The 25,964-nt window shown below is 44.4% G+C and overlaps 1 protein-coding gene across 11 annotated transcripts in view; it reads left to right on the plus strand.

Annotated features, from left to right (window-relative positions):
- SPTAN1 (spectrin alpha, non-erythrocytic 1) overlaps positions 1-25,964 on the plus strand; it is an 84,698-nt gene that overhangs the window by 48,135 nt on the left and 10,599 nt on the right. For 7 of the 11 annotated variants that reach the window (XM_075905913.2, XM_075905909.2, XM_075905914.2 and 4 more), the window contains 21 exons: positions 1,127-1,271; positions 1,793-1,974; positions 2,133-2,232; positions 2,460-2,657; positions 2,778-2,924; positions 3,394-3,497; positions 3,641-3,803; positions 4,221-4,235; positions 7,583-7,714; positions 8,086-8,223; positions 8,592-8,696; positions 10,013-10,221; positions 12,113-12,233; positions 17,247-17,368; positions 18,548-18,680; positions 19,504-19,602; positions 22,007-22,166; positions 22,467-22,543; positions 22,706-22,915; positions 24,030-24,326; positions 25,197-25,309. In XM_075905913.2, coding sequence (XP_075762028.1) covers positions 1,127-1,271; positions 1,793-1,974; positions 2,133-2,232; positions 2,460-2,657; positions 2,778-2,924; positions 3,394-3,497; positions 3,641-3,803; positions 4,221-4,235; positions 7,583-7,714; positions 8,086-8,223; positions 8,592-8,696; positions 10,013-10,221; positions 12,113-12,233; positions 17,247-17,368; positions 18,548-18,680; positions 19,504-19,602; positions 22,007-22,166; positions 22,467-22,543; positions 22,706-22,915; positions 24,030-24,326; positions 25,197-25,309 — 2,970 coding nt within the window. The remainder of the gene's footprint in view (positions 1-1,126; positions 1,272-1,792; positions 1,975-2,132; positions 2,233-2,459; positions 2,658-2,777; positions 2,925-3,393; positions 3,498-3,640; positions 3,804-4,220; positions 4,236-7,582; positions 7,715-8,085; positions 8,224-8,591; positions 8,697-10,012; positions 10,222-12,112; positions 12,234-17,246; positions 17,369-18,547; positions 18,681-19,503; positions 19,603-22,006; positions 22,167-22,466; positions 22,544-22,705; positions 22,916-24,029; positions 24,327-25,196; positions 25,310-25,964) is intronic. The other 4 variants (XM_075905911.2, XM_075905917.2, XM_075905916.2 and 1 more) reach the window with 1 other exon arrangement.

The raw sequence follows: 25,964 nt of genomic DNA on the forward strand, positions 1-25,964 counted from the left end.
CCCTTCTCCACCCGTGCTGCAGCTTCTGGAAGCAGTAGCATGGCCACCTTCCAGCTGGCTCTTATGCATAGGGGCAGTCAGAGGGTTTCAGGCATTGCCTCTATCTCAAGGACCATCCCTGAGCTCCCATTGGCTGGGAACTGCGGGCAATGAACTGTGGGGGCAGTGTCTGCAGAGAGGGGGAGAGGTGCCTGGCTGCACCGCTGCATGGGAACTAGCTGGGAGGGGCACATACTGCTACTGCTTCTAGGAGCTGCTTGAGGTAAGTACAACCTGGGGTCTGCACCCCGAGTACTCCTTGTACTCCAGATTAGAGATGTTAAATATTGGTTAATTGAATAGTTGAGTAATCTCAAGAATTCTTATTCGTTAGTGGACTATTCTGTAGTCCCCGGGGGTGGGGCCAGCAGCCAGTGCTCTCTGCCCTTACTCCAGAAAAAACCCCTTCCACTTTCCTCTGCTACATATCTGAGACAGCAGCACAGGCTGCTAGGTGGGAGCTGGTCCACAATGGGAGCCAGTTTAAAAAACAGCTCCCCTTGCGGACCGGCTGCCTTTTACCCTGTGCTGCTGCCTTTGATAAAGAGACAGCAGCATGGGGTGACAGCAGCCCTGTCTAGGGAGTGGTCTGAGCTCTCAGATTCGGTGAGCTGGGCTGCCTGCCTGCCCGGTGTCTAATACGCTTTAAATGCAGAGCTACAGTGTTGCTGATCAGCCTGCTAAATAATTTACTGGCAAGTGGGGGGGAGGGGAGCAGTGCATGTAGTTTATAGCATTAACCTATAAGCTTTTGCTTATCAGTTAATCAACTATACTTTTACATCCCTACTCCAGACTTCCCAGAACCTGCAACTCCAGTTGAAGCCCTCACCCCTTCCCATACCCCAACTCCAATTTTGAGCATTCATGGTCCTCTACACAATTCCATATCCTGATGTAGCCCTTGGCCAAAAAGCTTCCCACGCCAGTCTAGTTAATACTTAGTCCTGCAATGAGGGCAGAGGACTAGACTAGATGACTTTTCAAGCTCCCTTCCAGTCATGTGATTCTAGGAAACAGACTACCTGGAGTTTGATAAGACTCTAGCATGTTGTTCATTTCAGTGCTTTTTTTCCCCCTCAACCAGAGATGCCGATGAAACAAAGGAATGGATTGAAGAAAAGAATCAGGCATTGAATACGGACAACTATGGACATGACCTGGCCAGTGTGCAGGCCCTGCAGCGCAAGCATGAAGGCTTTGAGAGAGACTTAGCAGCTCTTGGAGACAAGGTCAGATGAAAATGCCAGAGCACAGGGATTACTTGCTTTTTGTAGTAGTGCAGGTTGTGCCGCTCTGGTCTGGCACCGTGGGAACCTGATTGTCCTGGACAAGGGAGATTGCTAGACCAGAGTTAGTCTGGGAGGAGGCATGGGGTGCCAACCTCCACACTGTGCTCCTCTTCTCACAGCCTCTTGGTCCCACAGTCTGCACAAGCCCTGATGGAGTTCCTGGCTCTGAGTTGAGGCAGCTGTGCCAGAGCTTCTGGCAGCCCCACTGGACTCCATGCTGCCCCACTGGCTGCAGGTTCCACTGCCCCTACTGAAGCTCCAAACGGCCCTGCCGACTGTGTGCTCTAGTGCTCCACTGGCCCTGCTGGCTGGCTCCACTCTGAGCCACCAGCAACCTCTGCTGCTGGGATTCTCTAGTCCAACAATGTGTTGCCAAACCAGAGTGTCCTGGACCACACTGGTTCAACTCATACTGCAAAAGAGGTTCCCTGACTTCCTTCCCACTCCTCCTCCTTTGCCAGGTGAACTCCTTAGGTGAGACTGCTGAGCGCCTGATTCAGTCACACCCAGAATCTGCCGAAGACCTCCAAGAAAAATGTACTGAACTAAACCAGGCCTGGAATAGTCTGGGGAAACGGGCTGACCAGCGTAAAGAGAAACTTGGGGACTCTCATGACCTGCAGCGTTTCCTCAGTGATTTCAGGTAAATTAAAAAGATAAAATCCCTGATCCCACTATCACTTTAACATAAGTGCATATTGTATATGACACAGACTAAATACTTGTTGGAGTGGTGAAAGATAACTAGTCAGCCTTGCTGCAAAAAAACCCACCATTGTTTGGTTACTTTTGTGTTTACAGGGACCTCATGTCTTGGATCAATGGAATCCGGGGATTAGTGTCCTCAGATGAACTGGCAAAGGATGTGACTGGAGCTGAGGCTTTATTGGAGAGACACCAGGTATGTGAAAGAGCCCTCAGCATTTTTCAATAGGTGTGCACATTCACTGTTAAAATCAATTTTGCGTATTTTGATAGTAATCTCGTTCAACAGAGTGTTTTTTCTGACCCCATTTGTTTCCAAGACTAAACTGATCATGTCCTTTCTCACAGTTTAGCTTTCTGCTTCTTGTTATTAACTCTTCTCTTCCCTCCTGCTTCCTCTCCTCTCCCACCCCTCTCCATCAGGAACATCGCACTGAAATAGATGCTAGGGCTGGCACTTTCCAGGCATTTGAGCAATTTGGGCAACAACTATTGGCTCGTGGACACTATGCCAGCCCAGACATCAAGGAAAAACTAGATATTCTAGATCAAGAACGGGCAGACTTGGAGAAAGCCTGGATCCAACGTAGAATGATGCTGGACCAGTGTCTAGAACTACAGGTACTTTGCTGCTTTTTTCTTTTAAAACAATATCCTTTCTTAAGGAAATGTATCTATGTCTTCCATCATTGGGCAGCACTCACTGGTCTGTCATCTTCTGCCCGTGTTCCTTCTCTTTAGCTGTTTCATCGGGATTGTGAACAAGCAGAGAACTGGATGGCTGCCCGGGAGGCTTTCTTGAACACAGAAGATAAAGGAGATTCCTTAGACAGTGTGGAGGCTCTCATCAAGAAACATGAAGACTTTGATAAAGCAATCAATGTCCAGGTTAGAGATGTATCCAAGAGAGGGACAGCTGTTTAATTTTATTTTACCTTTAGCACCTGAACTGTTTTTTTGAAGCTCAGCAATGCAATAGACTAATAGGTATTTACTTAACTAGAGCAGCATGAATCATTGTACAGCATATTTTTTGTGAAGAAGCAAAGTGACTTTGTTTTTTTTATTGGATATCCTTACACTGAAAAAAAAATCAGTGTTTCTCCACTTTCTTTAAATCCTGGAAGAGCTCTTTCTGTTTGAGAGAAATTCCTCTATAATTCTGGCACAGAGACCAGAGGAACTTTCTTCTCTGTGTATGATCTGCAGGATCTCCCACTTGCTCTGAAGTGGCTTTCTGCTTGTCCTGACACAGGGCTGATTATTCTTTTAAACTCATATTAACAAGATTTCAGCCTTCTGACGCAGTGGGGGGTAGAGGTGCCGGAATCCACTTGTATTATTTTATTTTGAACAGGAAGAGAAAATTGCTGCCCTTCAATCGTTTGCTGACCAGCTAATTTCTGCTGATCACTATGCTAAAGGGGTCATTTCTAACAGACGCAATGAGGTTCTGGACAGGTTGGTGTACTATTTTTGTTGTTAAATCAGCAGTGAAAAGAACTTCTTTAGAGATAATTTGTAGTTATCATGATAGTACATAGTCTCCTCCTTCATACCTAATCTCACAGGTTCTGATGAATCATATCTCTCATTATGTACAGGTGGCGTCGTTTGAAAGCTCAGATGATTGAGAAGAGGTCAAAACTGGGAGAATCACAGACCCTCCAGCAGTTCAGTCGTGATGTTGATGAAATAGAGGCTTGGATTAGTGAAAAACTCCAAACTGCAAGTGATGAATCCTATAAAGATCCTACAAACATACAGGTGAATAAATTATTTGACCAAGAAAGTCAAATAGAATGGAAGTTTAATTCTATGTGGCATATCCTGTTGCTCGTGACAGGATGTGCACAAACACATTCCAATTTGTTGTTAAAGGAATGAATCTTCTAAAGAAAATGTAATAAAATTATGTAATATCAACATGCTACCTGAAATCATATAAATCTCTTGGCACTTATGCTCTAGTGTAAATTTGATAAAACCTCCTCTCTTCTCCCCAGTGACTTAAGAATTTCTCTTTTGTCCCTTATGTCCTACCTCCACTTACTATCTTAAGAGGCTGATCTTCAATTTTTGATTATTAAAGAAAAACTCTTTAAATAATTTCCTGTATTTTAATACTGATATGTAAATCAGTATGACTGCACTGAACTCTTCTCTTCTTGATCTGTTTTATAGCTTTCCAAACTTCTGGTAAGTTGTGTAGTTTGGTTGGACTGTCCATGGTATGTGTTTGTTCCTCTGTACAGATTGTATGTGAGCACATGGTCTGGTTGCATTCAGTCTGTTGCTCCATCCATTCATTCATCCATCAAGTTACTTTTCCATTTTCTAATATTCATTGACCTCCAAACAGATGTTACCATAGGCCTCGGTGTTCTTGGCTGTGGCTTTTTTGTTTAGTTAATACCTCTTGAACACTATTTACTTCTGTATTTGTGTTGCAGATGTGTTCTGCATGATCTGTTTAATTTATGGTATGGTATTAATTCTTTAAGGGGAGTCTCATAAGAAAACAGAAATATGTACTGTCATACTCCTTTTTCAAATATTTGGCTACTGGACATTCCTTGTTCTCATTTCCACTGGATGTAGACCTGTGGTGGTTAACTCATGGCCATGTGATGTCAATTCCACTAATTTGTTTCTGAAGTCAAAGATTCTGAAGTGAAACTGGGAGATCCACCTTGCCTACAGCAGTGGTCCCCAACGCGGTGCTCGTGGGCGCCCACTGACAACCTGGGCCGGCGGCACACTGGAGGCGCCGGCCCCAGGCGCACAACACGCACCGGTGCCTGGTGCGCGGCACTCGGGCAGCCCCAGCCCCGGGGCACGTGCGGTGCCAGCGCTGGCCCCAGGCATGCGGCTCGGGCGGCCCCGGCCCTGGGGCACATGCCGGGGTCGGGTGCAAGAACATCCCCGCCCCTGGCGTGCCCCAGGATGCGCAGCCCCACCCCCTGGGCGCCCGGTGCGTGAGTGGCCCCGCCCCTGGGCGCCCGGTGCGTGAGTGGCCCCGCCCCCGGGCGCCCGGGAGCCTCTAAAGGTTGGGGACCACTGGCCTACAGCTTGCAGGATGGCAATGTGGAAGAAGTAGAAGAAAATTGCAGAACAGAAAATATGCAGATTGCTGATGGGAATGGTAAAGACTCCTAGAAGGAGAATTCTTTACCCTGTCCTCAGAAAAGGTTAGAGGAATGATTAGGGCAGGGGTGGGCAAGAGGCCGCCAGTGGGCCGGATGCAGTCCGCCAAGCCACTGGATCCAGCCTACGGCCACCTGACTAAACCCTTAGGCGGAGAACAGCTCATGCTTTAAACAGCCAGCTGCTTTCAGCTCTAGATGGCTGGGGAGGAAGGAGGTAGTCTTCACATGTTGCCCACGCCCCTTCCCCCCAGCAAAATTTATCATCTCCCATTGGCCAGTTTCTGGCCAATAGGAGCTGAGAAATTTTTCTGGGGCAGAGGCAGTGGGGGAAGTATCTCTCCCTCCCCCCACACTCCCATGCCCAGAGCTGAGCCAGGTGAGGCAGCCAACAGCCTCGGACTGCAGCAGTCAGTCTGCCTCCGGTTTCTGCAGATCTGCTGACTAGGAACTGCCTTAGTAAGCACCTCCCAGCCAGAGTCTGCCTCTGGCATCCCACCTCTTTTCTCCCCTCTTAACTACCTGCCCCAGGCCATCACGCTAATCACCTTTACCCCTTCTTCCAGGTCATAACTCCCCCCCAGATCCTGCATTGCCTCCTATAGCCCTCCCACAGGCCAGATTCCTCGTCTGCACCCTTTTACCCCCTCCTGGACTGTGCACCCCAAGCCCTGCCACAGATCATAGCCCCCTTCTTCACCCAAACTCAGTCTCAGACCCCACATCCCCTCTTGCATCCTAGTCCCCTACCTCAAGTTCCCTTCTGCACCCAACCTCCATCCCAGACCCCCCCTCACCCTCTCCATAGAAATGTGGCCCTTGACTACTTGCCAAAAACTTGGAGTGGTCCCCCCATTAAATTATTGCCCACTCCTGGACTAGGGTATGGAGGGAGGGGCACAAAGTGCAAGAAGCAGTGTTGGTACTTCTGGCCGTGGAGACTTTACTCGCTGTATATTGACTACTCGAGCAAAAATGTCACCTGTCATTTTCGTAGAGTGCCAGTTTGTTTTGGTGGTAATTGATATTTTGTGCTATGAGAAGTTATTTCATTCGCCACCATAATTAATTTATCATGCCAAGAAATGGGTGGATCTTGGCTACTATACTATGTAATCACAGCTTTCAGCACTAGCAGTTTCTGAAATAAGCAGGCCATGCAGAATTTTTCGAGTGTTGTACATTTTCCTTGTTTTATTTTAATTCTAACAGTCACCTTCCCTTCCATTCTTCCTCAGGGCAGTGTATTTTGTCTGTGTTACTAGCATGTGGAATTGATTCTTGTAAAGAATGTCTTGTCATTTTTGTCCCATTGTTTATGCTCATAATGGATGAATTTGATAGAAAACTGTTCATTAACTACCTTCCTGTGGCTCCTGTTGTTCTCATGGTGCCTTCAATTTTCAGTGAAGAAAATTTCAATAAATAGCAAAGTATTGTTTCTTACATAGCTTTGAGTTGCTTAACTATGTTTTCCTCATTATTTTACCATATACTGTAAAACTCCAGTTGTCCGGCATCTAGTGGTCCAGCATGCCTGATAGCCCGGCACCACCTGGAACCCGGAAGTGCTCCAGGCAGCCAGACAATTGGAGCTACTCTGCCCTGGGCTTCCCGGAGTCAGCCGCTGGTCAGTTTCAGCAGCGGCTGACTTGGGGACGCCTGGGGCAGAGCAGCTGGGGTGTTGCTGGGTTTGTCCCGCAGCGCCGCCCCCCTATTCCCCTCCACCCCAGACTCCTCATAGCCCCCCCTTCCAATAGTGTGGCATATCTGATAATCTGGCATCCCGTGGGTCCTAAAGATGCCGGATTATTGGAAGTTTGCTGTGATTTAGTTGGATGATAACTGTCTTCTAATATGAAAGCTATGCAGAAGAGATGCAGGTCAGGCTGGGGCTTTTTTCATCCTGACCCAGAGAGTTGGGTAGGAAAAGTCATCAGCCTCTAGAAGAGATTAGTTTAGGGCCACTATGTTCAGAGTATACACAGTATTTTTAGAGGAGCTATGTAATCCAGAAATCCATATTTGGAGACTAGCAAAATTTAACCATAGAAATGCGTTACAGCCCCCTTTAAAATGTAGGAGATATATGCTGATAAAGGAACCTCAGCATAGATGTCCATTCACAGGCAGACATGCTGGTTCAAAAACAGCCTAATGATCATTTAGTAAGACTGAGAGAGAGTGCAAGTGGTTAATGTGAGGTAAATGCCTAAACAGATTTGAATTTTTATGATCTTTACATAAAACAATTAAGTATTTCCCCAAATTAGACTACACATAAACTACTTGCCTTCCAACCCTGTCTATGCAGAAAATCCTTTAGTCTCTTCTCAACCCATGAGAATAATTTAGGAGCCAATGTTCAGTCCTTAATAGCTTTGTTTTTGATGCATTCAGAGCAAACACCAGAAACACCAGGCCTTCGAAGCTGAACTTCATGCCAATGCAGACCGGATCCGTGGAGTCATTGACATGGGAAATTCTCTCATTGATCGGGGAGCATGTGCTGGCAGTGAGGATGCAGTGAAGGTGGGTATAGCACGCATAGAAGAGTTTAATGACACATCACCTTCAACTGATTCTATAGTTACATTTTTCTTAAAATAAGGTAAAGTATTTCCTTTTGTCGAAGCTATTTTTTAAATTTCCTTGTTTAACTATACAGTATCTTTTCATTAAAATTATTTTGTCCCATTCTGCTTGGGAATGAGTAATATTTTCTGATTCTTCTGTCAGAATACAAAAGTGAAATGGAGAGGCAGACAGTGAAGAATTTTCTGAGTAACTGCATCATCTGTAGTTACGGAAGCAGCAGCCAAAAGTATACTGTGTGTTCCTTTGCTACGTGTGTTAGGAATTTTGTTTTGCTTCTGTACATTTATTTCTCCTTTTTGTAACAGGCACGTTTAGCTGCTCTGACTGATCAATGGCAGTTCCTGGTGCAGAAATCAGCAGAGAAGAGTCAGAAGCTGAAAGAAGCCAACAAACAGCAGAATTTCAACACTGGAATCAAGGATTTTGACTTCTGGCTGTCAGAGGTACCTGTCCACTTTGGATTGGCGATTACAAATTCTGAAATGACTGCAGTTTCTCTAAACTGGCACCTTTTGCTGACGCATGATGTGCTCCAAAAAACTTTTTCATGCCAGCAACAGAGCTAAAGTTTCCTCTACAAAAATGATTCTTCCGTAAAAAATTTGAGAATTAAAAAAACAAATACTTGTGAAATGTCTATGCTTGTCATTGCCTACAGTAATGTTGACATGAAACATATGCTTATATAAAATCTTGAAAGGCTGAGACAAGCAGGGAGTAACTTGCATTGGGACAGTTGAAAGAGACACGTAAGACCATTATACCCACAGTTCTTAAAGTGTTGCATGTAATTGTACTCTTCCGTTTCCAGGTGGAGGCTCTGCTTGCATCTGAAGACTATGGAAAAGACCTGGCATCTGTAAATAACCTGCTGAAGAAACACCAACTCCTAGAAGCTGATATATCTGCCCATGAGGTAAACACCTCCTCTGCTAACAGAGGAAGAGAAATTATAGTAATCAGTGAATTCCACAGCAACATAGAATCATAGAACACTAGAACTGGAAGAAACCTCGAAAGGTCATCGACTCCAGTCCCCCCTTCCCTCATGGCAGGACCCAGTAGACCATCCCTGAGATGTCTGTCTAACCTGCTCTTAAATATCTCCAGAGGTGAAGATTCCACAATCACCCTAGGCAACTTATTCCAGTGTTTAACTACCCTGACAGGAAGTTTTTCCTAATGTCCAACCTAAATCTCTTTTGCTGCAGTTTAAGCCCATTGCTGCTTGTCCTATCCTCAAAGGCTAAGGAGAACAAATTTTCTCCCATCTCCTTGTGACACCCTTTTAGATACCTGAAAACTGCTATCATGTCCCCCCCTCAGTCTTCCTTTATAGGTCATGTTCTCTAGACCTTTAATCATTCTTGTTGCTCTTCTCTGGACCTTCTCCAATTTCTCCACATTTTTCTTGAAATGTGGTCCCCAGAACTGGACACAATACTCCAATTGAGGCTTAATCAGCACAGAGTAGAGCGGAAGAATGACTTCTTGTGTCTTGCTTACAACACTCCTGTTAATGCATCCCAGAATCACGTTTGCGCCTTTTTTTGGGAGGGAGGGGGACAACAGCGTCAACTGTTGACTCATATTTAGCTTGTGGTTCACTATGACCCCTAGATCCCTTTCTGCAGTTCTTCTTCCGAGACAGTCGCTTCGCATTCTGTATGTGCGAGACTGATTGTTCCTTCCTACGTGGAGTACTTTGCATTTGTCCTTATTAAACTTCATCCGATTTACCTCAGACCATTTCTGCAGTTTGTCCAGATCATTTTGAATTATGGCCCTATCCTCCAAAGCAGTTGCAATTCCTCCAGCTTCATATAATCTGCAAACTTAATAAGCGTACTCTCTATGCCAATATCTCAATTGTTGATGAAGATTTTTGAACAGAACTGGTCCCAAAACAGGCCCCCTGCAAAACCCCACTTGTTATGCCCTTCCAGCAGATTGTGAACCATTAATAATTCCTCTCTGAGAATGGTTATCCAGCTAGTTATGCACCTACCTTATAGTAGCCCCATATAGTTGTATTTGCCTAGTTTATTGATAAGAATATCATGTGAGACCATATCAAATGCCTTACTACATGCTGTAAGTTTTTAAACCTATAGAAATATATTTTCTCTGTGTACATCATGGATAGGCAGTCCAATTGTTTGATCCTGTACTGAGGTGTCATGCTCAAAAACTGAGTCTTATTCTTCACACACTCCTTGCTTATAATTGCAGGATCGCCTGAAGGACTTGAATGGACAGGCTGACAGCTTGATGACCAGTAGTGCTTTTGACACCTCCCAAGTAAAGGACAAGCGGGACACTATTAATGGGCGCTTCCAGCGGATCAAGAGCATGGCAGCTGCCCGCCGTGCAAAACTGAATGAATCCCATCGCTTGCATCAGTTCTTCCGAGATATGGATGATGAGGAATCGTGGATCAAGTATGTACTTCAAAAGTTTTAGATGTAGCATTGTCTGAAGTCATGTTCATATTATAACATGCTGTCAATAGACATATTTAAAAACAGTTAATGGTTTTCATAGAAAACTTTACCTTTTTAGTGAGGAAAAAGATTAAAACCATGTTAATTTAATTATGACATTGTCAAGGCTGTTCCCTGCTCTGGCACTGTGAGTGCAGAAGTTGGGGGCCTGCAAGAACCCTTAAAAATATCTGCCTCTAGCAGCTTCTGCTTAAAAAAACTTCCCAAAGTCATAGATTTCCTGGCTTTGGGAAATAGGCTGCCACCATCACATGAAACCCTCCTTCTTCTTGGACCCAGGAAGAAAGCACTTGAACTTCTTCCAGAGGGGTACCCCCAAGCTCTTTTACCACAAGGAAACTTGAGGTGTGGGGGACAGAAAGCAATCTGCAGTCACAATAGCTGACTTAGGCATGCATACACAGACCTCCTATTACCTTCTAGGACACAAGAATTAAATCATCGCCTTAAAGGAGATTTTATTAACAAAACAAAACAAAAAGGTATTCTTGGTAAGCATACTTGCTTGCTAAGTGTTACAGAGCAACTGAGAAGAGAACAAATTAAAACATAGAGAAATTGTATCTTTGGGATCCAGTTTAAAAATATGCTGTGTGAGAGGAGAAGGCACATGGCTTAGCACAAAGAAGTTTAACCAGACAACAAAACACAGAAAATAACCTGATTGTGACTAATTTTTCTATCTTTAGTACTTACACTCTGTACTTCAAGGTCCAGTCCATTTGCATGCCCAGTGTTCCTTGTAGGTATGGTAGATCTGCTTATCCAATATATCTTGTTCCCTCCCCCCCCTCCCCCCCCAACTCCTGGCAGGTAAAATTCTCACAAGAAACAGCAAGCAGGTATATCTTCAAATTCAAATTTCAACACCTTTTTCCATTGGCTCTCCTGGCTCCCTGCCAACACCCCCTAGCTACCTGAGTTTAACCCTTTAGTCACCAAATGCTGGCCAGCACTCCTCCTATCCATCACAGCAATAGACTGCCTATCCACTCATCAGGTGCATGCCTCTTTGTCTAGATAATCTGTAGTATAGTTCTATTATGCAGCTACAGACACACACAAAAATCCTTGCCCACAGTGATAGGGGAAGAATGCCAGAAGTGGCTTCAACTCGAGTATGGGCATGGTCTTAAGGTCTACAGATATATATGATCAGGCCTCAGGAAGCATGTTCAGTGTTAGGTAAAAATTGAGGTTTGACTCTAATTCTGTAGTAAAAATCCTATGAATTCTATGCATCTTTTAAACTTCTGCCTCTGTCACAGAAAAGCATTTGATGAAAAGGAGCCTGATGAAAGCAGATGTTAGTGTTGTTGTTTTGGCCTGTGATAGCAGTTAAAGAAAAACTTTCCAGAGATGTCTGCAAGGATGCTGAGATTATTGATATGACTTCTGTTATAATCAAGGAAATAAGAACTGTACTGGTTTCTGCTTAATCAGTACGTGCAAGTTAGCCAAATAAAAATGGTCACAGTTGGAGAATTATAGGTATTTTCAAGCATCTAAAAGGATATTGCACAATAGAGGGTAAACTTTACAAACGAAGAGAGGGAGTAATATTTCTGTACTGTATATATAAATGTATAGAAAGAGTTCCCTCTTTGAAACTATTCTGGTCAAATTGTTGGAAACTGAATCACTTTGACTAAGTCAGGTGCATGACCTATTGCTTGAAAGGCATTCATGATGACAGGTTGGAGGCAAGACCCTCATTATTTATATTGTCAGGTTTTCAGTGGCAGCTGCTATACCTGTCTACTTTGATCTTTGAAGGTATACACTTTATTAATTTACCCTTCTATCCCTTTTCCTCTCTGGGACTCAGGGAGAAGAAGTTACTGGTTAGCTCAGAGGACTATGGCAGAGACCTAACTGGTGTGCAGAACCTAAGAAAGAAACACAAACGTCTGGAAGCAGAATTGGCTGCTCACGAACCTGCCATCCAGGTAAAAATACAAACTAAAAGTCAGATGAAGAGCTGTTTCATATGAGAGTGCTGCTGTGGTGTTTCCAACACAAATTGCATAGGTGACAGGCAAGTATTTGGATGAGGAAAGTAACCAGTCATGATAAAAAGTGAGTGCTTTTTATAATCAAGTTCTTCTTCGAGGAGTGTCCCTGTGGGGTGCTCTTCCATAGGTGTTCGGGCACTGCTGCTTCTCAGATCAGAGAATTATCCCAGCAATGCCCTCAGTAGACTGAGTTGGTAGGCCAGCTGGAATGTGCCGTTTGGAGCAGTTGCACCACATGTGCAGCCAACCACCCTTTAGTTCCTTCTCTGCCACCCATTGGCCTGTCAGAACCCAGCATTTGGCCTTGTAATTTCTGAAAAAAACTGTTAACCATACAATTTCTATAGTTCCCTTGTTGACTTAGTTGTTGTAGTTCTCATTTTTGTGGTTAAAAAAAAAAATTCTTCTCACTTTGGCAGTTTGTCCATTTCTCAGTCATGCCTGATTCCCCAGGCTTCAGAGGTCTGATTTGCAGACTTTAAATCCATTATATCAGATGGATGTTCCTAGTGTGTCCATTGCTTGGATGAGGCACGTTTCTGACAAGTACCCTTGATGCAAGAAGTTCACCGCAAGGACCAGGAAAGCTAGGGAGCTTTAATTTAACGTTTACGAGAGAGACAACCATGATACATCATGAGAGATCCTCCATGCCTCATCTGCTGCAATGCTCACTCTGCCAATGAATCCAGTTTTGATGGATCTGGCCAAGAATGCATGGCAGACTCCTGCCACCATTCCTCCCTCATGCAAATGTTTGGATAAAAAGTGCTGTTACACCATAGGAAGCAGACTTGCTATTCACTTCACCCCACTCCAAATTCTTTAGTAGTGGATGCAGTGAACCAGAAGGGTAAGCAGAATGCCGCGCATATTATTCCTCATGAGATTGGAAACAGCTACACTTATTTGATAGAAAAGCATATTCTTCATCTACACTAATTTAGGATGGCAAATTATGCTGCTTTACTAGCAAAATACATCCACAACTTTTTTGCACAAATGTCAACATTTATTGAGCGGCAAATGAGACCAATATAGGTCAAATATACATGAGGGTTCACTCATTGTCTGCACTGCGCTCCAGGCTGCATTTGACTCCGCAGACACAGTAGCACGTTCTGTTTTCACTGCGGTGGTTACCTGGTGCACATTCTGGTTACACCTTTCGGGTTTCCCCAAGGAGATCCAGTGAAAGACTTGCTGTTTGAAGGCTCCAAACTCTTCACCAAATCCACCAATGCTGCCTTGCACACTTTGAAGGACTCTAGATCCCCTCTGAAGACCCTTGCCATACATGTGCCTGTTACCAAAAGAAAAGAGAGGGTTTTTTTAATCAAAGATTCAGAGCACACCCATATGCACAGACTCAGAGATGCTACAAACAGGTTTATACAACGTCATGTTAGTTGTGGACAGTCTCCAAACAATCACTGGGTGCTCAGCCATCAACATCGAGGCAAAACCTTTTGAAGGGTTGGTAAGGGCCAGAGAGCCCCACTTTCTCCAGTGCAGTCTCCTGCGCCATTTGAGGACCGCCTAGCATCCTTCCATCACTCTTGGAACACCATCACAATGGACACCTGGGTGCTAGAGATTGTGTGAACTGGTTATTGTCTCCTGTTTTCTCTCTCCCTTCCCCCCCCCCCCCCCCCCCCCCCCCCCCCCCCCGCATCCCTGTGCCTCTTTGGGGATCCTTCTCATGAGGCTGTTCTCATGCAGGCATTAAGACATTTCTTGAAACTTGGAGCAATAGAATATGTACTACAGCAACATGGGGGGCAGGGTTTTACTCCAATTATTTCCTGATGACCAAGAAAACAGGAGAATGAAGACCTATCCTGGACTTATGCAAACTGAACAAGTTCATTCACATAAGCATTTCAAGATGGCAACTTGCTACAGTTGTTCCTGCATTGGAGAAGAGACTGGCTTTCCATGCGTGACCTTCAGGATGCATATATTCATATTGCAGTATATCTTGCACACAGACAATACCTCCAGTTTGCCATACGCAATCCTCATTTCCTGTACAGGGTCCTTCCTTTCAGACTCTCTACAGTCCTTTGGGTCATTTCCAAGGTCCTCGCAATGACAAATTACTTAAACTGTAAACTGTCAAGTCGTAGCTCACTCTTACCCTCAATGCGCAGAGGTGATTCAACTCTAGAAATGGTACATTCCCCAAAACTTGAGAGCCTCAAATTTACCAGGCAAAGAATGTCATGGTAGACAATCATAGCAGGCATGTCGCTCAAAATCACAAATGGGAAATCAATCCCTAAATGCTAGCCCTACTATTTGACCATTGGGGTACCCAACAGTAAATCTATTTGTAACCAATGCTAAATGCCTACACTACTGCTCATGAGCAGGTCTTGGTCCCCACACCCTAGGGGACACTTTCACCATAAAGTAGGATGCACCTCTCACATAAGCTTTTCCACCACTGCCTCTTCTCCATTGCGTGCTCCTGAAGATAAAGCAAGACAAAGTACAATCATTCTGATAGCACCCAACTGGCCCAAACAGACTTCCTTCCCCTACATAAATCTATTCCTACATTGCTTCCCCTACATTCTTCAAATGACGATAGCATGACCATGGAACTTTCCACTTATCTCTCGCCTTCTCGTACAGAATGAGGTCAGTTATATCACCCAAAAATAGGGACCTGGCATGGCTCCTTGTTAACACCATCAAAAATTATTTGTTCTGCTCCTGTTTAGGGGATCCTCCTTTATTGCGGCCAACCAACAAGAAAAACATACCTGCACAAGTGGCATAAGTTTTCCACATGGTACAAGGACCATCACATTTCACCCACATCAGCTTCTCTTTCCTCAAAACTTGAATACCCTCTATCACTCAAACATTCGGGTCTCTCCTTTAGCTCCTTGGCAGTGATAACTGCATTTCACATGCTCCTAGATGACTGGTTCTGTTTTTGCCCATCCCAGCATCAAAAGCTTGGTTAAAGGAATTCAAAATACATACCCCCCCCATAAAAACCCAACTCTGGCATGGGACTTGAACCTTGCGTTATAGGCACTTACAAGCAAGGCATTTAAACCTTTTGCCACCTGTTCATTGTTACATCTATCAATGAAAGTAGCCTTTCTGGTGGCCATCGCTTCAGCAAGAAGGGTAGGGGAGCTTGGAGCCCCCCTTATGCAGCTTTTTATAAGGATAAGGTGCTTCTCTGACTATATACAAAGTTCTTCCTTAAGGTACCCACCTCCTTCCGCTGTAATGAACCAGTATACCTACCTGTTTTCTTCCCAAACCCTCATACCACAACATAGAAACTGCACTATATCCCTTGGATCTCTGCAGGGCTATTGCCCTTTATATACATAGAACTAAGGTATTCCATAAACCATCAAGTGTCTTTTCATTCTGAGAGGTCTCAAGGCCTGATGCATGTGCTTCTCTTCTCGTACTTTTCATCAAGAACCTCCAACAGTTGTGCAGGCATACTCCACAGGGGCAATGGCTGAGCAGCCACCTGGGCTTCAGTTCACACTTTACTAAGCATTATGCCTTACAGAAACACTCTGCCTCCCATGCACAATTTGGACATACTGTACTGTCTGCAGCGCAGGCTCACAGTCCAAAGCTTCCTCCTATGAGCACAAGTACTGTTTCATAGCCACCTATGGTGATGCACCCACAGGAACACTCCTTGAAGCAGAAAAGGTTACTCACCTGTGCAGTAACTGAGATTCTTCAAGAAGGTGGTCCCTGTGGGTGCTCCACCACCCTCCCTTCCTCTCCTCTGCTTTGGAACATCTTGTTTTTCTGCAGCGAAGAACAAACTGAAGGACCGGCTGGCTTGCACAGTCTACCAAGGGCACTGCTACCATTTTCTGATCTGACACAACAGCGCCCAGACATAGGTGAAGTACCCACAGGTACAGCCATCTTGAAGAATCTCAGTTACTGCACAATGAGTCATCATGTCTTCTAGATTTTTAATGTTTATATGTCCATTGTAAACTAGGGATGTTGAAATTACATTTACAGAAATAAATGTGTAACCACTGACATTTTCAGCAGTTACACCTTTACATGCAGGTGGGAGCAAGTGCTGGCCTGTCCCCCCTTCTGTGGTGCTGCCTCCGTAAGGGGGCAGGTGGCTCTGCGGGAGCTGGTGCTCATGAGGAGCCAGCATTTAAGCAGAAACCCAGTGAGCACCAGCTCCCGCCTGCTGCCTCTCAACTCCCATCCCCCGCTGCTGCCTCTGATACAGAGAGGCAATAGTGCAGGGGCAGTTGATGTGGCAGCAGCTGGCCTCAAAGCCAGCTTCCCACGTATACTAGCTCTCACCTGTCCACTGCTTGTGGGAGGCAGTGGGGGAGCAGGGAAAGCAGCTCTGCCAGACCCCAGCCATTGTTGAGAGCCAGCAATTGTTGGGAGCCAGCTTAAAGTCCGGCTCCCTGCCACACTGGCTGCCGCCTCACCAGCTGCCCCCCTCGCCCTCTGCCTCTGATGCATCCCCTCTCTGTCACCTCTGTGTTTTAACCTTATGCTTTCACTGATGAGCCCAGGCTTATTGGTTAACTATGTACAGAGGTGCATGGTAACATCACTAGTTTAGACCTGTGTAGTCTGAGATGTTTCTGCAGATCACAAAGGATATCAGATGTCCGTAGGCTCCTACAGGAGAGTGAGACTAAACAAAGATATGGAGTATTTCAAATTAAATTGACAGGAAGGTCCTTACTCTTCAAATAGCATTACTTTTTACCTTGATTCTATAGCTACAAAAAGTATAAACTGAACAAAAGAAGAAAAAGGGTTTACCCTTTACATTACATTTATGAAAGAAAATGACCCCAAAGTAAAAGTTGAAGGTAGTGCAGGTAAATGGTGAGGAGAAAGAAGCACTACTGTTGAAAACTGAAAAACATGTGAATACTGATGTGTGCTTTGTCTGCTTCCCAGGGGGTGTTAGATACTGGTAAGAAACTGTCAGATGATAACACAATTGGAAAGGAGGAGATACAGCAGAGACTAGCTCAGTTTGTAGACCACTGGAAGGAGTTAAAGCAGTTGGCAGCAGCTCGGTGAGTATCATTTTTCTATACCAGGAAGTATGAATGGAACAGACAGGGACTAGCATTAGTCAAATCTTGCAATCTTTTGATTCAGATCACCAGCAGTATCAGTGTAATAAATGCCAACAATGTATTTTATTGAGGCCATACCTGAAGAGACAGGCGAAAAGGAGTTAATTCATAAATGTGCCTTGGTAATAACTTCAGTTTTGTAGTTGAACGCAAACTAAATTTTGGAGGCATTTATTCCTCCTTCATTGGGATGCTAGAGGCTTGATATTATTTTTACCATGCTATTATCTCCTGAATCGAGACCAGGGTGGGAGAGTACATGATTTCTAGATACATAAGTGAAAGCCTGTGAATTACATCATAGATTAATGGTAGCACTAGACCTGGTAGTGTCATAGAGGGGTCATTTTCAACTTCTGGAGGAAAGAGGTTAGTGTAAAATAACATTTTAGGGTTCATATTAGGGACAGGTAAAATACGGTCCTTGGGCCAGTACTGACCTGCCACAATACTCTGGCCCATGCCTGTAAGTCTGTGCAGCACCTGGAGGGACTCTCCCCTCCCCCGCTTCAGAGGTGCACACACTCTGACCCTAGCAGCTGGCTGCTTTGAGTGGCATGTGGCAGAGTGGCAGATAGGGTTCCTTCCCGAGGGTCCCACTGGGCTGGTGACTAGGAGGTGTCTAGGGTAAGCACCTCTCAGCCAGAGCGCCTACATCTGGCACCCCACCCCCTCCTGCCCCAGGTCACATTCCAAACCCGCTATACTCTTGCCCCAGGTCATCTCATGTACACCCATCCCTGGTCACAACTCCCTGTCAAACCCTGCACCCTCCCCTCTATCTCTACCCCAGGCCATAATCCCCTCCTGCATCTAAACCCCCTCCAACACTCCACAGCTCTCCTGCATCCCAGTCTCCTGCCCCCAACTTCATCCTAGACCCAGCATCTCCTCAGTTAATACCCTACAGAAGTGTGGTTCTTGACGCTTCTTGGAATGTCACCCCATTGAAAATTGCCTACCCGTGATGTTAGTGAGAATGGTAAAAATCTTTCCCCCTGTTTTGATCTGCATTACACCTGCATTTTGGATATTGTGCTTCCACATCATAGTTGAATGTACAGAATGCAACACTTGATTTTCCTCGTTAATTTCCTCATTAATTTCCTCTTACAGTGGCCAACGTCTAGAGGAGTCTCTGGAGTATCAGCAGTTTGTAGCAAATGTGGAAGAGGAGGAAGCCTGGATCAATGAGAAAATGACTCTGGTAGCTAGTGAGGACTATGGAGACACCCTTGCTGCTATTCAGGTAAAGGAAAGCTTTACTTTTCTGGTTCTCTCCTTAGCAGCTATTTATAACAACATGTAATAGTTAGAATTCAACATGTCCCTTTTGTTTTTTTTCAAGTCACATTTTATTAATTTTAAAGAAGTATATTATTAAATATTGATTTTTTTAATCTATAAAAATTATTCAAAAGATTTTTCTCCAGTATTTAAAAAGGTCTTTTGGCCCTTTAGTTGGCAGTTCTAATTAAAGTAGATTGCTTTTACTTGTTCTGGAAGACTGGACTGATGCAAAGTAACCCCAGAATTCTGTAAAAACGCCTTCAAGTTTTTTGCATCCCTCTTCTGAGTGGCAGTGAAAAACTGTCATGAAGAGTTTACCCAATAGCAGCAAGAAGCAACAGAATTTTTCTAATTATTTTTAATACTTCCCATCGGCGTGTTAATGCTTTAGCGCTTCAAACACATGCTTAACTTAAATATTGACTATGCAGGTACTATTAAGCATGTGTATGTTTGTAGGATCAAATTCTAAATGCTTTACAGATTAAACTTAAATAGTGAGGTCTCTAGTGGACTTCATAGTTTAGACCTTAGCTCTCCTTGGTTAAAGGTGAAAGAAAACTAACTTTAAAATGTATAGTTAAGGGCTGTATCCGGGATTATACCCAACCATTCTACCTTCCTCTCTGCCCCCCACTCCCCCCAAATGACGAGAGGGTAAACTAATAATCCTTTATATTGGTGCATTAATTGATGTGTTTTTTTCATCTTGGTTTTATAAGCAGTCCTCTTGAGATGTAAATTATGTAGGAAAGTGACTTCTGAACATGGTTTTCTTGCAGGGCTTACTGAAAAAGCATGAAGCATTTGAGACTGATTTCACTGTGCATAAGGACAGAGTGAATGATGTTTGTGCTAATGGAGAGGACCTCATTAAGAAGGTGAGTGTAATGTGGTAAGAAAAATGCCTTAAACATTCTTTATAGTGTCATCATGTCAAAAAGGATTCACTGTTTTATTAATACCAAGCTTACAAGTGTGTTTAAAAAATGAAAATTAAACACTGTCTACATGTCCTGCTCCATATAGCCACATTAATAGGGGTAGCTGAAGCAAAATGCAGGACTATGTAGCACTTTAAAGACTAACAAGATGGTTTATTAGATGATGAGCTTTCGTGGGCCAGACCCACTTCCTCAGATCAAATAGTGGAAGAAAATAGTCACAACCAATATACCAAAGGATACAATTAAAAAAAAGTGAACACATATGAAAAGGACAAATCACATTTCAGAACAGAAGGGGGGTGCAAGGTGGGGGGGAAGGAAGGGAAGGTAAGTGTCTGTGAATTAATGATATTAGAGGTGGGGAAAGTTAGATGTCTGTGAGCTAATGGTATTAGAGGTGATAATTGGGGAAGCTGTCTTGGTAATGGGTAAGATAGTTTGGGTCTTTGTTCATTCCCTCCCGGAGAGTGTCGAATTTTAACATGAATGACAGTTCAGAGGATTCCCTTTCAAGTGCAGATGTAAAAGGTCTTTGTAGTAGAATGCAGGTGGTTAAGTCATTGAGAGAGTGTCCTTTCTGGTTGAAATGGCAAGAAACTGTTTTTTCTTTGTGATCTTGTCTGATATCTGTTTTGTGGGCGTTAATCCTTTGGTGAAGTGTCTGAGACGTTTGTCCAATGTACATAGCAGACGGACACTTTCGGCACATGATAGCATAAATTATATTTCTGGATGCGCAGGAATATGTGTTCTTGATCTTATAACTCACTTGGTTGGATGGACATCTGTCAGGGATGATCTAGATCAGTGATGGGCAAAAGGGCTTTCGCAGGCTGCGTCCAGCTCATCAAGCAGGTTGACCTGGTGTGCAGAAGTCCTGCCACTTCCCCACCCCCAGGCCAGTCAGGGTCTAGGGACAGGGGAGCACGCGGTGCTTAGTCAATCCTGGCAGTTGACTCTAAGTGCCACGCGCTTTGGTGCAGGGAGTAAGAGACTTCACACTCACCCAGTCCTCAGGCCAATCAGGTGTGCAAAGTCTCCTCCTGCCCCACCCCTGCCCTGTGTGGCGTTTCTTGCAGGGCAGGAGGAGACTCTGAGGCCCTGATTGATCTGGGGGCAGAGGAGGGGAGCATGCAGTCTCCTCCCACCACCACCAGGGGCACAGGTGCCTAGAGGGAACTGCCACCTTCTCATGTAACAGCTGGCAGTTCTCTCTGGGGGGCAAGGCCAAAGACTTTATGTGCTTCCCCACCCACAGACCAATCAGGGTCTGTGGCAGGTAAGCATGGAAGTGTTATGGCCCTGCCCCTTTTCCTGAGGCTCTGATCCCTAAGGTGGCCTGGGGGCACTTCAAAAATTTCTGAAGTGGCCCTTGGTCAAAAATTATTGCCCATCCCTGATCTAGATGGTGCTTGGTCCTGTCGTGAGGGCAGGGGACTGGACTTGATCTCTCAAGGTCCCTTCCAGTTCTAGCATTCTATGCTTTTGTTTTCTGTCTGTATATTCACTTCCCCCAAAAGCCTCTGCAGAAGGGGTGGGGAACCTTTTTTGGGTCGGGGCCACTGACCCACAGAAAAATCAGTTGGGGGTTGCTCACAAGTGAGGAGCAAATAAAAGAAAAACCCCTCACTGTTTGAGAAGGACAGTCCCCACATTCCCCTTGCACACTAGAGCTTAAGGGGCCCAGGCTAGTAGATTTTGTGTGCTCCAGGCCCATGGGAGGATGGCAGGGGAACTGGAATGCCAGCATGGGTTCCCCAATGCTGGGGAGAGCCCAGAACCCCAAGGGCCAGATCCAGATGGGCCAGGGGCTGCATCTGGTCCCTAGGCCTGAGGTTCCCCACCCCTGCTCTGTAAATGACAATACAGGGAAAAAAAACAGAAGTATATTGTAGTTTGCATTCCTGATATCTCCAACGTTGGAGGCACATGTTAAGGTAGAATGAAGTGATCTTCTCCAAATGGAGATCCAAACATAGTGAACCAAGGTGGTCTGTTCCCATGTTAGAACTAGTGGACTGCCTTGTGAGTTAATGTGAAGGATTTTTTTTATTAGTCATGTGCTAATGTTTCTTGTTTGCTATTGTCAGAGCAACCTCAGGGGAAATAGGCACCAAACTCAGAATGGGATTTGAGTAGCTCACGCCTTTCAGTTCCTTTGAGGGGGAGAATTCTAGTCTTAATTGCTTCTTTTGTCCTCAGTTTTGATATCCATTTTGGGAATTCCTATAAATGTCCCTAGGAGTCCTTAAATTAGTGAGCAGGACTAGATTTTCTCCAGTGGTGTGTAGAAGACTTAAATCAAATGGGAATGAGTCTGTTTTCTCCTATTCCACAGAACAATCATCATGAAGAGAACATAACTGCAAAGATTAAAGGCCTGAGAGGCAAGGTGTCAGATCTTGAGAAGGCAGCAGCTCAAAGAAAGGCCAAACTAGATGAGAACTCTGCCTTCCTTCAGTTCAACTGGAAAGCTGACGTAGTGGAGTCTTGGATAGGTATGTGCTGCATTGGCTCCTCTGACAAAGCAGGTGACTTGAAAACACTGCAGCCCTTCTTAAATGGAGAGAGATTTCTGACTAGCCTTATTTTACTAAGCAAGATGTGGGTGGTAGTGTGAACCATTGCTTTGCTGAGCACTAATATCCCTGCCTCTCAGTAGCCACAAGGGCCTCATATCTGATTTGCAATGTGAGGAGGAAATAGAGTAAAACTTTAAGTTAAGTTAATAATGCCTATCCCAAATTTAGGAAGAAGGAGTATAGGTGTTTATATTTAGCCTGTGCTTCATTAACCAGGTGAGAAGGAAAACAGTCTGAAGACTGATGACTATGGACGTGATCTCTCATCTGTGCAAACACTCCTGACCAAACAGGTTAGTGCAAGGTGCTTTGAGTCAGTGAAACAATGGGGTTTAATGCTCCCTTGGCAGATGAGTATTGGAGAGCTTGGCTTTATTTTAGGTAAATGCAAAAATAAATGTCTACATCATCCATAAAGATAGCTAATCTATATTAATCTCTTTTTAATGCTGCAGGAAACTTTTGATGCTGGTCTCCAGGCTTTCCAACAGGAAGGAATCGCAAACATCTCTGCACTGAAAGATCAGTTGCTGGCAGCCAAGCACATCCAGTCAAAGGCCATTGAGGCCCGACATGCTGCTTTGATGAAACGCTGGAACCAGCTGTTGGCTAATTCTGCTTCTAGGAAGAAGAAACTGCTGGAGGCCCAGGAGCACTTCAGAAAGGTGAGAGCACAGACCTTGGAACCATTTGTATCCAAACTAGTTTCTTCTTTTTAATAATAGGGAACAACATGAAGTTTGTCAGTAGTGCATAGCATTGATTTTTAAAAACCTTGATCTAGAAGCTGTGTAAAAACATAATTAGTTGTCATATACCGAACATTTTCTTGAGAAGCCTTCATAAAAACAGTATTGACAGTGGAGTTGTTTTCAAAGGGCCAGCCTTTTACATCATGTGCCACTTGTTTATCATCACTGTAGTTATTTAACTAAAATACGGTTGGTTGAGGTTATATTTTCTGCAATACTGTATTTTTGTGAAAACACTGAGATAGGGATGCAGTATTCTTAAATGGCCACTGCAAGAAGAATGGGAGTTGAGTTCTAGGTTCCATTCCAAACTTTGCTACTGGCACAAATTCCTTCCTTTATTAAGCCCTTTTTTAATAATAATGTGCCTTATGGTAACACATAGAAGCTCCAGTCAGGATCAGGGCCTAACACTGCCCTGAAAAGGGTACAGTCCATATATACCAGATTACACACACACAATGCCCAAGTACAAAACTTTGATAAAATTTTGTTTCCTTGTGTCCTGACTTCTCCCCATTGCTTCTCTAGCCAATATGCTCCTTCACTCTTGTCCCCAAAGAGCCCTGCACTTTAACATGTCCATCACTGAAAAATAGCCCTTTTCTCTAGATAGATGAGAGCAGGGACCTGCTGACTTGCAAATATATAATTTTTTTTTTAATAAAAAGTTGTTCTATAAGATGGCTCCCAAGCCTTGGAATGTATTGCTGTCTGTCCAGCTGCCACTACAGCTGCCTCATTGGAGGCCAGAAGCAGTTTTTTGCTTCCTGGAAAGATCTGACTTTGCCCTAAGAGCTGTGGGTGAGGATGGGCCTCCGGAGCTGTATTTTGGGGAGGAATAGTACTATCCCCGTTTTACAGATAGTTTTGTGGTTTGTTCTTTCTCTGCCTTGCAAGAAATGAGCGACAGGTGCAAATTAGTATGTAATATTTATTGTATGTCCTTAATACTAGATCCTCCTGCTTGACTATATTCTATTTGTTATTGCCCAAGTGAACACTTAGATTGTCTTCTCTCTCTGAGGTTGAGGATCTGTTCCTGACTTTTGCAAAGAAGGCATCTGCCTTTAATAGTTGGTTTGAGAATGCAGAGGAGGACTTGACTGACCCTGTGCGGTGTAATTCACTGGAGGAGATCAAGGCATTGCGAGAGGCTCATGATGCTTTCCGCTCCTCACTAAGCTCCGCCCAGGCTGACTTCAACCAGCTCGCTGAGCTGGATCGCCAGATCAAGAGCTTCCGTGTAGCCTCCAACCCGTATACTTGGTTCACTATGGAGGCTCTTGAAGAGACCTGGAGGAACCTGCAGAAGATCATCAAGGTAAATCGGAATAAGGACTTCCCATTGCCACTCTGCCTCTGAATTCTTCCTTGGACACAGATATTGGACTCTTATGCAGCACTGAAACATTACAAATGGAAACACTTTCTCTGGTAGCACAGAAATGTTTCTGAAAGGAATTCTGTGGGGCTAGTGCCTCCCAGAATCTTCCATTATCCATAACTTTTAGGTTGGTACTTCATGCCCTTTCCTCTCCTCCCATTCCATTCTTCTTCAAAGATGTGGGGCAGAACCCTTTTTGCGTCAGGGTTACTGACCCACAGAAAACTCAATTGGGAGCCACACACAAGTGAGAAGCCAAAAAAAAAAAACCTCCAAAAAACTAAACCCTCATTGGTGTGGCCCCCAATTTAGGAAAAAGACACTCCCCATATTCCCCTTGTACACCAGAGCCTAGGGGGGCCCAGCCTAGTAGATTTTGTGTACTCGAGCCCTGTAGCAGGGCAGTGCGGGGGGAGTTGGCGCACCAGTGCAGGTTCCTCAATGCTGGGGGGTGGGAGCATGAGCCTTGGGGTCCGGATCTGGCAAGCCAAGGGGCTGCGTATGGCCCCTGGGCCTGAGGTTCCCCATCCCTCTTTAAATATCAAAAACAAATGATCTCCCATGTGTAGGTGTGAGAGACTCTGTTTCTTATCACCCCTCATCCTAGTAGTATGGTTGCAAAGCTCACTTCAATGCTAATCGGAGGACTTCTGGAGGAATACTGACTATTGTAGTTACAGATTAGTGTGCAGTTGGGCAGGAGTCCTACAGCTCTGGAATCTCACTGCTGCGCTGGCTGGGTTTCTGTATAGCAGTGGATAACTATGCCATGTTTTCTCAGCGTAAAGTGACTTCCCTGTTTCTCAGGAACGTGAATTAGAGCTGCAGAAGGAGCAGCGAAGACAGGAGGAAAATGACAAATTGCGCCAGGAGTTTGCTCAGCATGCCAATGCTTTCCACCAGTGGATTCAGGAGACCAGGTACAGTCTGTCTGAACAGAGGAGTTGTCCTTATAAGTGTCTGCTCCTAAATTTACTTTCCTGGGATTAGTCTATATTCAGACATGCCCTAATGGTTATCTGGTAGCTCCAAAACTGAACTCTGTTGTGCAGGGAGAATACTAAATACCTAGAACAAAAATGCCAGTGCTGTCGTCTTGCCTACCCTGTATTATAATAAATATTAGAATAGGGAAGACTCTGCTATCCTGTGTTGAACCATAAGATTATTGCTTAAAGTATATTTTCTAGTATTTTGTATAGTCCAGGTTCAAATTCTCCGGGGGGGGGTTGCCACTACTTCCCACAGTCCTTAAGTTCACTTTGCAAGCTTCTACTCGATCGTATGTACTGGGGAAATACGTGATTAGGGAGAAGCAGCAAAGGTCAACAGCATCCCTAGAAATGAAATATAATTTTTTCAGAATTTCAAGGAGATCCGTATATTTTTACAGCATAAATATGTTTGGCTTAAGCATACTGAAATACACAACCATCAAATATAGTCAGTTCTAGTAAACGTAGGCTTTGATACAGAAGAAGCAAGGTAAGCTGGGGGTGCTTTTCATGTAATCCTTGTATAGTAAATCTGCGTTTATAGAAAACCATCACCTAGATGATTTTGCAAAGAGTCAGA

This window comes from Pelodiscus sinensis, chromosome 23, assembly GCF_052426305.1.
Source record: "Pelodiscus sinensis isolate ZL-2025 chromosome 23, ASM5242630v1, whole genome shotgun sequence".
NCBI lineage: Eukaryota > Metazoa > Chordata > Testudines > Trionychidae > Pelodiscus > Pelodiscus sinensis.